The sequence below is a fragment of the Apteryx mantelli genome, chromosome 14 (genome assembly GCF_036417845.1).
Source record: "Apteryx mantelli isolate bAptMan1 chromosome 14, bAptMan1.hap1, whole genome shotgun sequence".
Classification (NCBI taxonomy): Eukaryota; Metazoa; Chordata; class Aves; order Apterygiformes; family Apterygidae; genus Apteryx; species Apteryx mantelli.
This window is the reverse complement of record NC_089991.1, coordinates 4,328,597-4,342,143: the sequence shown is the minus strand read 5'-3', so window position 1 is coordinate 4,342,143 and position 13,547 is coordinate 4,328,597. Positions and strand designations below refer to the sequence as shown.

The 13,547-nt window shown below is 37.6% G+C and overlaps 1 protein-coding gene across 5 annotated transcripts in view; it reads left to right on the top strand.

The window, feature by feature from the left end:
* MACROH2A1 (macroH2A.1 histone) overlaps positions 1 to 13,547 on the top strand; it is a 51,375-nt gene that overhangs the window by 13,087 nt on the left and 24,741 nt on the right. For all 5 annotated transcript variants that reach the window (XM_067305180.1, XM_067305178.1, XM_067305179.1 and 2 more), the window contains exon 3: positions 12,073 to 12,179. In XM_067305180.1, the coding sequence (XP_067161281.1) occupies positions 12,073 to 12,179 (107 nt within the window). The remainder of the gene's footprint in view (positions 1 to 12,072; positions 12,180 to 13,547) is intronic.

Genomic DNA, 13,547 nt, shown 5'->3' with positions numbered 1-13,547 from the left:
TGTTTGTGGTTGAACGTGGAGGAGATAGCTTTGTGTTTTAACAAAACTGAAGCAAGTGGCTATACTTCCTTTTTGTACCCTGAAGGAACACTGTGGATGCTGAAGAACTGTAATTCAGTGTTCTTATTTCCATTCCTTATTTGCAGTAGTCCATATAGTCCTGCCTATCTTGGAAGAATCCCATAGTCAAAATGTTTGATCAAATTCTGCTTATGCTGCAGAACTAATTTAAGAATTGTTAACTAGCTTATGTTGGCAAGAAGTTCTGTGTTAGTAATTCCTTTTGTCATCTTTCCTTATTGTGGCACTTGTCTTACGATGGTCCATTGCCTAATTATCTCCCCTAACCTGTTTTTTAGAAAACTACAATCCACTCCTTATTTCTTCTGTAAAGTAGTGCCTTGGTGCCAGTTTGTCTCAAATAAAATACTAGGACAATCAAAAGGATGGCCGCAGACTTCATCTGGAGTCTTGCAGCCACTCAGGTGAAGTTTTATGGTTTGTATTTTTCAGAACTGATCCAGCCACACACATAATCAGATGTCTTCCCTTCAGACTTATAAGTCACTGAAGCTATAGTATATTACAAACTTCTTACTAACTGGGAAAGGTACTCTTTTGCCTTTGAAAAAATAGAAGTCTCTTGAGCATATTTAAAGGCAGTAAGAACCAGGCCTGCAAGTAATTTCTGCCCCCACCCCTCCAATGGTCTTCTCTACGTTGTAAATAATTTTCAATTGCCAAAGTGTCATAGCAAATGAGGAGAAGGAGAAGTTTATAAAACAGCAGGAGAACGGGAATACAGAAGAAGTAGGGCTTTGATTTATATTTGTTCTGTACTTGCTGAAGTCAGGTAGGAGAAAACATTGATTGTCTGTTTTATCCATTAAATCTTTTTTCTCAGCTGGGTTTTATTGCTCATTGTGTATTGTTGATCATGTATTTTGTTAAAATGTAAAATAAGCACCTTTTGAATCCCAGAGTTAGAATTCCATCTCAGGCATTCTGGTGCTTACTCGAGCTTTTGTTTTCAGGCTTTCTGACACCACCAGAATCCCTTAATAGAGGTTCATGTGCTGGAGCTCAGTTGTTTCCTTTTTCATCTTGATTAATTTTAGATGTGGAGAACTTTCTTATGTCAGCTGCTGATGGGCTAAAAAATGAAAGCCCTTCTTGATGTAGAAAGTTTAACTGCTCACTTTAGATGCTTGCTTTTTGATGTGCAAACTGATCAACTTGAACTGCTGTTCACCTCTCGTGTTCTGCTTGCTGCTGAAAAATCTTCCAGGGTCACAGAGGAAGACAATGATTTGCCTTGTTTTTCAAAGCAGATGTACTGGTGAACTTCCTCTTTGAGGCAGACGGGTCGCTCAGAGTTCCACAGTAAAAAAGCATTTGGTTAAAAGCAGATTCAAGTTCCAGGCATTCTGAGACTACCGTAAGTAACGGTCCTTGGGGAGTAATTGAATTTAAGAAGAGAATAAATTGACAGTATCTTTTTGGTACAGTTGAAACATGCATTTGCTACCAAAATACATTTCTTCTAATTAAACAGGCGGCTTTAGAAACACTAATCCCTGTTACAGTGTCATACCACAAACAGTGTCCCAAAAGAGGTTTAAAATAAATTAAGAGGATAGTAGGACCCATGCCTTACTTCAGTAAGTGTGAAAATACCTCTTCAGGGAGAGAGAAAAAAAAAAACACTCCTGACAGGTCAAAAATGTCAAATAGCTGATACATACAACTGAAAAATAGCAGAAATATGAATTTCTAATTTAGTTTCAGTAAGCTTAAGTGGTTCTGGTTACTCCCTGTGATTGAAAATGTCAGTCAGAAACAGGATGTTTCAAATTGATAGTGTACTTATAATTGTGAACTGTATTTGTATATTGTACATTTCTATATTGCAAAATACTTGGAAGATGAAAGAAAATCATCTAAGTAATGCAATGTGTATCTAACATGGATTAATGCTTGACCTAAAATACAGCAGGGTTTTTTATGGCAGTAGCCCTGCAAGCAGAGAGCTTTCAAAAACTCTATTGTGGCATTTCTTTTACATAAGACTTGTGTCATTCTTTTAGCAGAAGTGAGATTGTCACAGTTCAAAATTGCTATACTTGTAAGAAGTGCCTCTTTAGCTTTAAAACTTTGTATTGTTATTAACTGAATGTCTAACTTTCCTTCTGAACTTACAAAAACATGAGTCAATGTGCTTCAAATTCATATAAATGAAGAGTTTTCTTTCAGTGGTAAGCCTCTCTCCTTGACTTTGACCCTGTAAACACTTAAGCACATGCTTAATTTAACTTGTAGTCCCGTAAACTTCACCAGATCTGCTAGTTATAAAACCTAAGCTTGCACAAAAGGACTTGCCAGATCACGGACCTACTGTATTCTCCAAGTCACACAGATCAGGTTTGACAAATAACAATAACAGCAAAAGCATTTTCATACATTTAAAGCCCTCACAGTACATACTGATATGTCAACATGGATACTTGTTTCAAAAGGATAAATATGTGCTGGAATTCACATTGTGATGGGTGTCACGCAGAGATAATGGGCAAAATGCTAGGCCACGTTGGTTTGTTTTTTATGTCTTTGTCATTGAATTATTTTCTCTATGAAATTTAAGTTATTTTAGTAGTCTCAGATCTAAAAATCTATATTTTTTTGTCTTGCTTTTATTCTAGTAACAGTCATTACATCTATTTTTTTGGCTAAGTTACAACTAAGTAATGACTTCTGTCAGTTGCTGCTCAGTTTAATATTGGTATCACTCTTTGTTTTGAAGAACTGAGGTGTGCAAGTAAAGCATAAAACAGAAAATAATACTGATTTCACTACACTTTTTTTTTTCTAATCCTACTCTTACCTTTGTCAAAAGAATCTGCATCTCTTGTGGAGAAGAACAAAAGAATGTGTGAAGCTTAAGACTCTTCATCTTGGCCCAATATTCTTGGGACTGACAGCTGCAGCACAGATAGCTAGAAGGCAGGAAGATATCCTACCTTTATAGAGTAGCAGGCAATATTTAGCAAGCTAACCAGATTTAGATTTTGAGTTGATCGGGAGAGCAAAACTATTCTGAATTTCAGCAAAACTTTTGTTGGGTCATGAAAATATGCTTGTACATATATTGGATGATAGCTAAACAGTTCATCTGCAGGACGGGACTGCCCAAACTAATATCTCCTTTCCAGACCAGCCTAGGTAAAAAGAACTACTATTTCCATGTTTACATTACAGAAAATTGATATCTCTGAGAACAATCTTTAATGTTCTTTCATTTACAAATGTGAGTACTGGAATGCTCAATACTGAAAAAGACAGGTCACTGAGCAGTCTCTATTTGTAGGGTAAGCTGTATGCAAACACAGCAAGCAGTCATCCCCTTTAGGATTAAAAGTCATCGGCCAGAGTCTGCGTGCTCTGTTCCAGGATGCAGAGTTGGAAGTTTTGTAGCTAGTGACCTTGATGTGAGCTCCTAATCCCACTCTTAAACCAATGGGTCGGGGCAGTACAAAAGCATGAAAACAGAGACATCCAAGGGGCAAAAAGAGAAGTTACATTACTTCTGCATTGTAACTAGTGTGAGCAAAACTGTAATAGTGTAACCTGTTCTGGTGTCTTTCATTCAAGCAGGATGCTAATTAAAGATCAGCTTCAGATTAGGACTAAATCCAATCCTACCTGCTCAAAATCATGCCTTTATACTGATGTTTCAAGAAGTAAAAGCATGGTTTTATCAGTCTATAATTATAAGGAGAACAGTATTTCAGCATATTTCTACTAGACTGAAGAACACCCTAAGAAAATCTTGTGTATGAGCGTTGAAGTGAGCCTAATAGTAGATGAGAAATGTAACAGATAATTATAAGGCTGTGCTTTGTCACTGATAAATTGTTCTGTCTGACTTGGGCATTTTTAAAATATATGTTGGACTCTTTTCTAAGCAGTTTGTGTTGTAGTTCAGATACAAACTACATCAGGCAGGTTCCATGATCTTGTCAGAGAAGAGAACAGATAGCATAATTGGTCATTCCTTCAGGCCTATACCGCCAGGTCTTTTTTCCCCATAGAATTTGCCCTGAACCAACTTCTAACTTTCCCTGAGTTATATCCCATTTTAGATACATGAGCTCATGTTAGGCTGACAGAAAGAAGTTTGGTCTCAGTAAAACGCTGGCATTTATGGTAATGGTCCCTCCTCTCACATAATATCTCTATTATCCCTACCTTGTAGAACATGTGAAATAATACAGGATATTGCTAGGATAAATCAGCACTTATACTCTGAAAATACCAAGCGCAGTAAATTATTTTTAACTCTTTAGACATCAGAGGCCATGCATATAAATGCTTTTATTATTCCAAATTATCAAATACTTTCTCCTGTCCCCAGAATCAGTGCTATGTTTCTTTTGTGTTCTTGAGTGTCCATGACCTATAATAATGAGTTACAATCGCAAGCTGGCCTAGTTTGCAGGGCTGGAATCTGTATGGGAGTTCTCCAACAGTTTGAAGGGATCCTGCTTCAGGGCTGAGAGACGGATTTTCAAAAGCAGATAGCACCTAACTTTTATGAATTCTGACTTGAATGCGTCAGAACTGTTTTGTTCTTTTCTTTTTTTTAATGGCATCATGGCTAAGGGCCAGTTTCTTTCCTCAGACTCTCTCAAAGTTTAGAGGTTCTAACATCAAGAATTGTAAGAACTTTTTTTTTGCTTTCTTTTTCCATAAGAATTCTTTAAGCATGCTTGAGTTCTGGTCATGTTACATGTTTGCCTTGGGTCTTCACTCTTTTTTCTACACTATATTTATCCCTAATTTTCTTTCAGGGTTGAAACTCCATATGGATTCTTAGGTGCAGTTGGATGAAACGCTCCATCCTCAGCATAAACTTCACTGGGGAAAAAATAAATTTAGGGGGTATGCAGTGAAATACAATATTTTTAAAACAAACAGAGAGGAGGTACTTTTCCTCAGAACTGCAGAATGTCTGTGATGTTGTGAGGCTCATTATCACAAGATGTTATGAATGCCAAAAGCTTGAATGGTTTCAGAAAGCAATTAGACACATTCATAGAAGAATAATCCATTGGGGGACGAAACGCAAAGATAGCATTTCTAACTTGGGAAGTCCCTAAGCTGCAGAGGCTGGAATCAGAGGGAATATTCTGGAAAAATACCATTTTAAGTTTGCCTGCTCTTCTAATCCTCCTAAGCTCTTGGGCACTGGTTGGGGACAGGATATTGGGTTAGATGGATATTTTGCTCTGATAAAGTTATAGCTAGTCATATATTAAGTTAATTTAACCTACCCCGGAACATTCAAAGTAATAGAACTTTTTACATGGTATTTTCTCCAGAGTTAGATCTTTCAAAAAAAATAGTGTTGAGCATGCTATAGAGTCACCCCTACAACGCTGCTTTAAAGTAATAGGGAAAAATATTTGTAAATATTTTTCTTCTAAATAATAACAGCTGTATTTGCCTCTAGATGTTTGTATTTATTGTGATTTCCATTGCGGTCTTGATACAGAAAAGATTTGGTATGGGAGAAAGACTTTGAGACAACAGTTTTATATGAGTGGTAATATTTTCAATAATAAATATTGAATCCCACTTCCTTTTGTTCAGTGTCAGAGGCAGCGTCTAAGAAAAGTACCAGATTGTTTTGACATGAGCACACTGCAAAACCGAGAGCACAGCATGTGCAGGTTGCATCGAGTTTGGTCTTTGTTTAGTAAAGTCCTTGACACTGGCCCGTCCGCCTCGCTGTGCCGTGCGCGGGCATGGCTGCACACAGCCTTGATATACATATGCATTTCCTCTTTCTGCTCAAGCCCAGAGTTTGGAGACATTTCAGTAAAATCCAGACTTTCAATATGAGCTCGACTCCTCTTTTTCTTTTGTTAAGTGTTATTAGTGCTCACTAGTTTCAGTAGATGAGTGGCATCTTCCACCTGACTTTTTTTAATGTTTGAAAATGTAAGTTCAAAACATATGCCTGCAAAGGTCAAAGACTAAACTAAGACCAAGTCTTCAGGCATTAGTAGTCTCCTGTACTCTAAAGCAGCCAGACCAAAGCATACGTGCTGCGCTCTATCAACTAACGTCTGGCAGCAGTTAAATTAATCATGTTTGAGTACATTTCTAAAACATATGTAAACTGTTAGGAGTAACAGCAAAGTGTAAACTGCTAGGTAGGAGAAGCACCGCTGAAAAAGAAAAAGAGTTAATTTGAGTTAAATAGACTTCTTTAAGTCAGTGGAGAAGAAATAGACTATGATTTTTTACTTAGTACTCAGGGTGTTACTGTCTGTAATAAACAGCATTTGAGATTAAACTGACTTTCAGGTTTACCTGAAAAATGAATTCATATACCTTTTACAGATCAATATTTAACCAAGAAATTTGTAAAATTAGGAAGTTAAATAGCACTGGATTTCCTACAAAGAATAATGGATGGTGTAAAAGTGTGGAAAAGAGAAAAGAGCTGAACAGAAGTGTGAAAGGGATCAGAAAGTTCTAAGTGGAAGTGGCTTTTGTGGCCTGAATTTGAGTTTTATGTAAATAGGAGTCTGTCATCTGCCTCACAGAAATGCAAAACTTACAATAACTTGGCAAAGTTAACCGTTTCTCCTTTGAGGGGCCCAGTTTTGATATAGCGCAGAGACTAAAGACTGAAGGGTTTTTTTATCACAGCCTAAGAGGATGATTGCCCTGTTGAGGGTTGAGGTTTCATCAAGGCTTGTTCAAAGTAATAAAATTTCTTGAATTGATTTTCACTGCATCAAATTTCCCTGACTTTGAATCAAGGCTGAGAATTGTTTTATTGGAATGCATACGCGGGAAAGTGTTACTAAATGATTCTACCTTTGCTGTTAGGGCTGCAGATTCCAGGGGGATTGGGTGGAATATGGAGAGAGAAGAATGCAGGAAACTCTTAGCAATCTTTGTTGATTGGGGTTGATTGGGTTAAAACCTTCCGGAATCATGTAAAATGATTCTGAAGTCAATAAAATGCTGATGGAAGGATGATTAATTTAAATTACGATAAACAGACTCCTTGTCATGTAGTTGGCTTTGTAGCAAATACACATTTTCTCAATGGGATTATATCAACATTCATTTTTCTTTGATTTCTGGATATTGTTCTCAATTTTCTTTTGGAAGAGAGGCTTCAAAATTTTTTAGAAAACCCTGACTTGTTCCTATTGGAAGCTTCGCATTCAGAAATTGGCTTTGTCTCAGCACGTCACCTGTTAGTTGTTAAGAGTTTAATTTTCAAAGCTATGATTTCATCTCCCTGAAGAGAAGGTGGACAAAGGGATTCAATACAACAGCAGTAAACCAAACAAAGAAAAAAACATTTGGGGGATGAACTCGGAGACCAGACTGAATTGAATATTTACATTTAGAAAGCAAGACTATAGTCCAGAATATATGCTAAGCTAAAGGCTTTGTCACTTAGGCTTTAAAGAATCTTATTCAATAGTGACCAATAATACTTAGTTTGATAATTAGTATAAATGAACTAGCGCGTTGCCCAGGAGTGGGAGAAGAAAGCATTTACTTGTTTCCAATGAGGTCTGCGGTTGCTACTGTGCCTGCTTTGTTTAGGTCTAATGGGAATTTGTTGTGTTTTAACCTCACTGGTGAGTTCTTGTTCCAAAATTCTCAAGTGCTGTGAAATACCAGAGCAACGGTATTCAAGGCAGAGTGGTACAACTGCAAAATAGGCAAATGAAAATAATGAAATTGGGAACTTTGGATGTGTAAGAGGTGCCCAGAGATCAGATTAGACAAGCCCCCCCCAAGGATGAGGAACTCGCTCTGAAAACTTGCTCCAGGATGAGGTTTCTGTGGAGATTTCTAGCACTTTTTGGTTGAGTTTGAGTAGGAAATGCCTTGAGAACAGCTTTTCCTGTGGTCTTATCTCAGGCTTAAGTACAGAGATATACAGCCTGTTTTCTTTTCTCCTTTAAAAATATTTAACTGAACTTTTAAAAACCTCAGCAGAAAAAAGCAGTTTTGGTTCAAGTTTTTAAGAACAGGCTTAGACCAGTTTTTGTTACCCATATCCATTAACCTAGTTCTAAATATTGCAAAGGATTTTTTTCAGCTGATAGATATGAGACATACATTTTAGTTAATTTTTAAGAGAAAATTTCTTAACTTTTAAGACTTTTTCTTCCCACTAAACCATCTAGTTTAAAGATGAAGGAAAATAAAAATATTAATCATAACTGTGTCTTTTAAATCATGCTGATGTGTTCATACTATAATCTAATTCCTAAAGCATCCTGTGCTTTTCTTGCTACATAACAGCTGTCCGTACATGACTGTATGACATGCTGACATGACATTACTGTTTTATTTCTCTTCCCTAATTATATACCTCTAACAGCTTTTTCACTGAAAGTTCTTTTTTTTTTTTTACATCTGCAGTTACAGCAATACATGTTCTGCTTTTTTTTAATCTGTAAAAAAGCACAGAAAAAGTCATTGTTCAAATATAAGGAGTATCTCTTCATATACCTAAGATTTCGATATGTAAGAATTGCAGAATTGAACCTTCAAAAGCTTATAATATCGAACAACTTACTGTGTTTCTCATTTAAAAGAAATACAGATTTTGGTGTTTAGTCCTTCTATAAAATGTGTTTCATAGTTGCCCTTTGCTTGAGTGTTATTATTGTTGTTATTCCCAGCAGGGGGGGAGAAAATGCCTTAAGTAAATATATGAAGGGAATGGAACAGACATTATGCATCTTATTTACATCTGTTCTGTGAGCTCTCGTTTTTGTAAAATACTCTTGTTTTGGTCGTCTGCCTGGATAAATATGTGCTGAGTGAATCCTAATGTCACTGATGAAGCTCTTAAAAGGAATTTTTTTTTTCTTGATGCTTAAGAAGAAAACTTTCTGTCTCGACTCTGTTGCAATTGTTCTTTTTTTTTTTTAAATCCATTTATTGTGAATTCTCGTAGATGATTGATATTTACTTGTTTACATATCCAGGCAGGCTTAAATTAGCTTGTGTTTACAAATGCTAAACTTGCATATAATTAAACCTGCCTCATTATTAAAAAAAAAAAATTATATCTCTGCATTAGGCTTTCCTTTTGACTGCCTGTGACCCAGTGTAATGATGCTCCCAGACTAGGGATGCTGCACACTTTTTCCCATGGTTTGAAGATAACCTGCAATGAAACAGAGCTCTTTAGTGACTCAAACCTTTGAACCGGGCAGAAGGGCACCTGTAAGGATGGGTCTGACCGAAAAACTGAGATCCAACCTCAATTTTAAATACTCTTTCCCACCTAGTACTCTTTCCAGCACCATACCTAAATCCGGAGAGATTATTCTGGAAATTTGAGTCAGCTCCCTTACAGAGAGAGCTAGATTTTCAACTCATTTAAAATTGGTTTAAAACATGGATGAAATAACATTTAAATCTTTAGAGTTAAAGCAGCATAAAACAGATGTGAAAGGAGAACTAGCTGCAAGCAAAATCCAGCCAAGCGGTTCAGATCCCATCCGGATCCAGAAAGTCTTGGTTCCTGACATTTATAGGTGCTCTGATCTGTTGGGTTTGGATTAGGCTTGTCTTTGTCAGAGCTGAATCAGAAAATTCTGCTGCCTGCCTTGACTTCAGCTCTAATACCTCGCAGTGGCCCGTGTTCAGACCGGGGAGAGTCCCGCGCAGAGGAGACGGGTGCGCGTAGCTTAGTTTCGCTGTGCTGTGGGTCTCTTTGCATGCCCTCGCAGTGCTTGATTATTTTTGGAGTGGTGTGAGGAGAAGGCCAGAAGAAAAATTCCACCCCTCCATGCCCTCCTCCTCCTCTCTCCCTCCCTCTCCCCAAGCTCCTCTTTTGTGGTCCTCAACGCCAGTGCAAAGCTTTCTGTTCCTGAAAAGGAAGCGGGGTACCTCAACTTCCCTAAAGGACCATTAGAAAACTGTAATTTCAAAATGAGTTTCCTGTCCAAGGAAGAGGGCTTAGCACTTACAAGAACAGTTCTCCACTGTACGAGGCAGACATTTTAGTTTTATGAGGAACAAATAAAACATTCCTCTGTGCTTTACAGGCATAACACTTTCTGAGGCTCTTTAGTTACAGAATGACCTGTCTGCATAGTTATGCTGATCAGTTGCAGAGAATAACACGGCCCAACTGTTCGGCAGTGCCTGATGCCGTAAAGAAGAAGTGGAGGTGGGGGAAGCGGAGGCAAACCAAAAAGTAGTCTGCTGTTTGTGGCAAATCCTCCCCATACTTTCCAGCCAGTGCTAAACTCTGAGATACGAACAAAGCAATTCCTGGCTGCAGAGAAGTGGAGGTGTTGGCGTTATTAGAGTGACACGGAGTCTTGCTGAGGTCGGTGGGATGCGCTGAGTGTAACCGAGAGCGCGGCTTGTCCTTTGGCATGGGGTAGAGGTCTTCTGTCACAACAGGCGGCCGTATTCTGCAGTGAATGTAAACTAAACCTGAAATGTCTGAACTGTGCCTTAGAAGTGTATGAAAAGGGTTATGCCAGCTTAATTCTGTTCTTTTTGGAGGTGTGGAAAGCATATTCAGGCTGACCTTACCCTGCTAATCCTGCTTTAAAAATAAATTAAAGTCATTGTGAGTGTGAAACTTAACAAGAATTACTTCTTTGGACTTAGACTTTATATACTATCTTGCCCTGTACTGAAGTAAATCATGCACTCTGCAGAACATCCAGAAACAGCTATAAGATTTCCAGTAGGTGTCATAAGTAGCTTATTATAGGATTTATGATGAAAAATAATCATGTTAAATTCAGTCTAATGAAAAGCCATGGTATGTTGGTATATAGTATTGCTTAAGGTTTACAGTATGTTACAGTGAAGGCATGTTATCATGTGAGCTTTGATTTTGGTCTTTTTCATTTCTAGGTTACTGTCTTAATTCCTTTTTACTTGCCTGTAAAGCAAACTTAGGTGACAGCTTTCATGGTGTAGTCGTTATTAAATGTGAAAGGAATCTCATACAGTAGTTCTAATGTTCAATTTTCAAATATATTTCTGTGTAATAGACTTTAAAAGCATTTTCATTTTCCTTTCTTTTTTTATTTTTTTTCCAAATGTTACCAGATTTACAAAAGGCAGCATACCAAAAGCAACAGGGAAACGGTCTGTACAGAGGGAGATGAAAGGTTATGTATAATGGAGACAGCAATAGCACTTAATTGCAAAGTCAGATAAACATGTGTTGTCTTTTTTTTTTTTGTTATTATTCCCCAGACTTTCTTGTAATTAATTACATTTTTTGCCGAAGGTTTGTTGAGTTGAAGACAGATAAGTTAGCAGGTAATGCTCTAGCCTTTCACTTCACAGACCCTTGCAGGAGAGCAGTTAATCTTTCCTAATTCCAGCAAAAGCCATCATATGCACAGCTATTAAACACAATGTGACTGGACTGGAAATTTCTTCTAAGGAGATAATCTGCTAGGAGCAAACAAACATGATTCATCAATTACCTTTTCTGGAGAGAAACCTCTTCTCAAAGAGACAAAAAATCATTAAGTTAGTGTAGCGGCAGAGTTTGTGTTTAGTATCCTAACTGGGATGTGTGCTGACATCTTTCCATAATGTCACAAATGAGAAACTGAGAATAACATATTTTTCAGGAATAAAAAGCAATGCAAGCCAGAACTCACATCTGTGACAGGTTTGAGGAAAAAATACAGCTTTTGTACAGCTAGTACTCTGACATCTGCTGGGAGGGGAATCCTAGGAAATGAACACAAAGTAACCTGGAGAAGTACACTAAAAAGTCAAGAATGCTGGGTGACTGTTTTAGAAGGACAAAAAAAAAGTAAACATAGTTTAGACTATGAGACTTCAAGTGTGCGTTTTGCTTTCATTGATCACATAAATGAAAAGAAGATGATAATTTTAGGCTTAGATGTCTTGAGAGAGCAGTTAGCAATAATGTGATATAATGCAGATATCTTTTGCGTGGATGCTAACTAACACCTATTGATCTTTCTTAATGATCACAATGTAATTAAGAAGGGCTTGCTTTTCCCCCAGCGGAAATTCTTGAATTGGCTGGAAATGCAGCAAGGGACAACAAGAAGGGTCGCGTCACTCCTAGACACATCCTGTTGGCCGTAGCAAATGATGAAGAATTAAATCAGGTAAGAAAAAACTCCATCGTGTGAGGGCCAGGATTTCCTTTAGGGCTTTTTAAATTGTCTTTCCACATAGCTGAATTGCAATTCAAGACCTCTGCTTATTGAACAGCCCACCAGGAAACAGCTCATTCACTCACTAACATACTGGCTATGTAACTAGCTAGAGCACTCAGCTTAATTATGTATTTCAGTACACTTAAAATGTGTAAAAATGTGAGAGAGGTGTGTAATGTGACAGTTACTTGCACTATTACAACCACTTTTGTTAAAGAATGGGGCATTGTCATAAACTCTTCAGAGACGTGGAGAAAATCTTGTAGATTTTTTTTTTTTTCTTCCCCCTTTACTGGGGACCCAGTGGGACCTATCCTGTTCCCACTGAAGTCTGTCACAGTGGCCTCAGAAGTAAGAATTCTGGAACTCTTGAGAGTCTGTGACCATTGCAGGTTTCACAATGTCTTTAACTTAGCCAGAAAAGCTTGGGTGTAATTATCACAGTGTTGTGGTGTCAGCCAGAGGCACCGGCCAGGATTAATATCCTTTTGTGTGAGATGCAGTAAAAACTATCTTTTCAGATGTGTTTTTCCAACCTTGTGTATCATGATGGAGGAGAAAAAAAAATCCCCCAACTAACCTCCTTTTGCTTCTGTCTTTGGTCTGGAAATTTGATAATACTTTCCGTTCATCATCCCTTTGTAAGGTCAGAGTCTCGCTGAGTTGTGGCTGGGGAGCAGTCAACATGAATCAGAAGGTGGGAGTTGATGTCATCATTTGTGTCCTCCCTAATATTGAATTAGTCCCTGTTTTAGTGGTTTTAAATATAGAACATGATGTATTTCCCCTCTGTTTTTGAAGGCTTAAATGAACTGCACTCTTTTGAATATTGATCTGCTTTTCTCCAACTACGTTACAGGGTTTTTTTTAAAAGACTTCCAAATATAGTGACTTTTATAGATGTTACCCTCCATTTGAAGTTTCTTTAAAAAAAAAAAAAAAAAAAAACAGTTAAAAAATGCCCTCTCAAGAAAACTCAGCATTTGAGCAAGGTGTTGTGTTCTCACAATTTGGTACCCATTGCAGTCCTGTACCATGGACTTTGGGGTTCATCCCTCACACAGACTGCCTTGCAAAGCCCACACGTGTGTGGCTATCCTGTGTTCTCCTAGTAGCTGGTTAACAGTCTTCATTCAATGGCTTCACAGCTTAATGAAGAAACGGGTCTTGTGTGAGCCCAAATGATTTTCACAATAACAAATATATGTGCAAGAAGAATACCTATTCCCTGTGCAATTACAATTCACTACATGATCAGCTTCGTTTCAAATACTTCATATATTTCAATTCTCTTTTCTTCAGAGATAATATGTATTG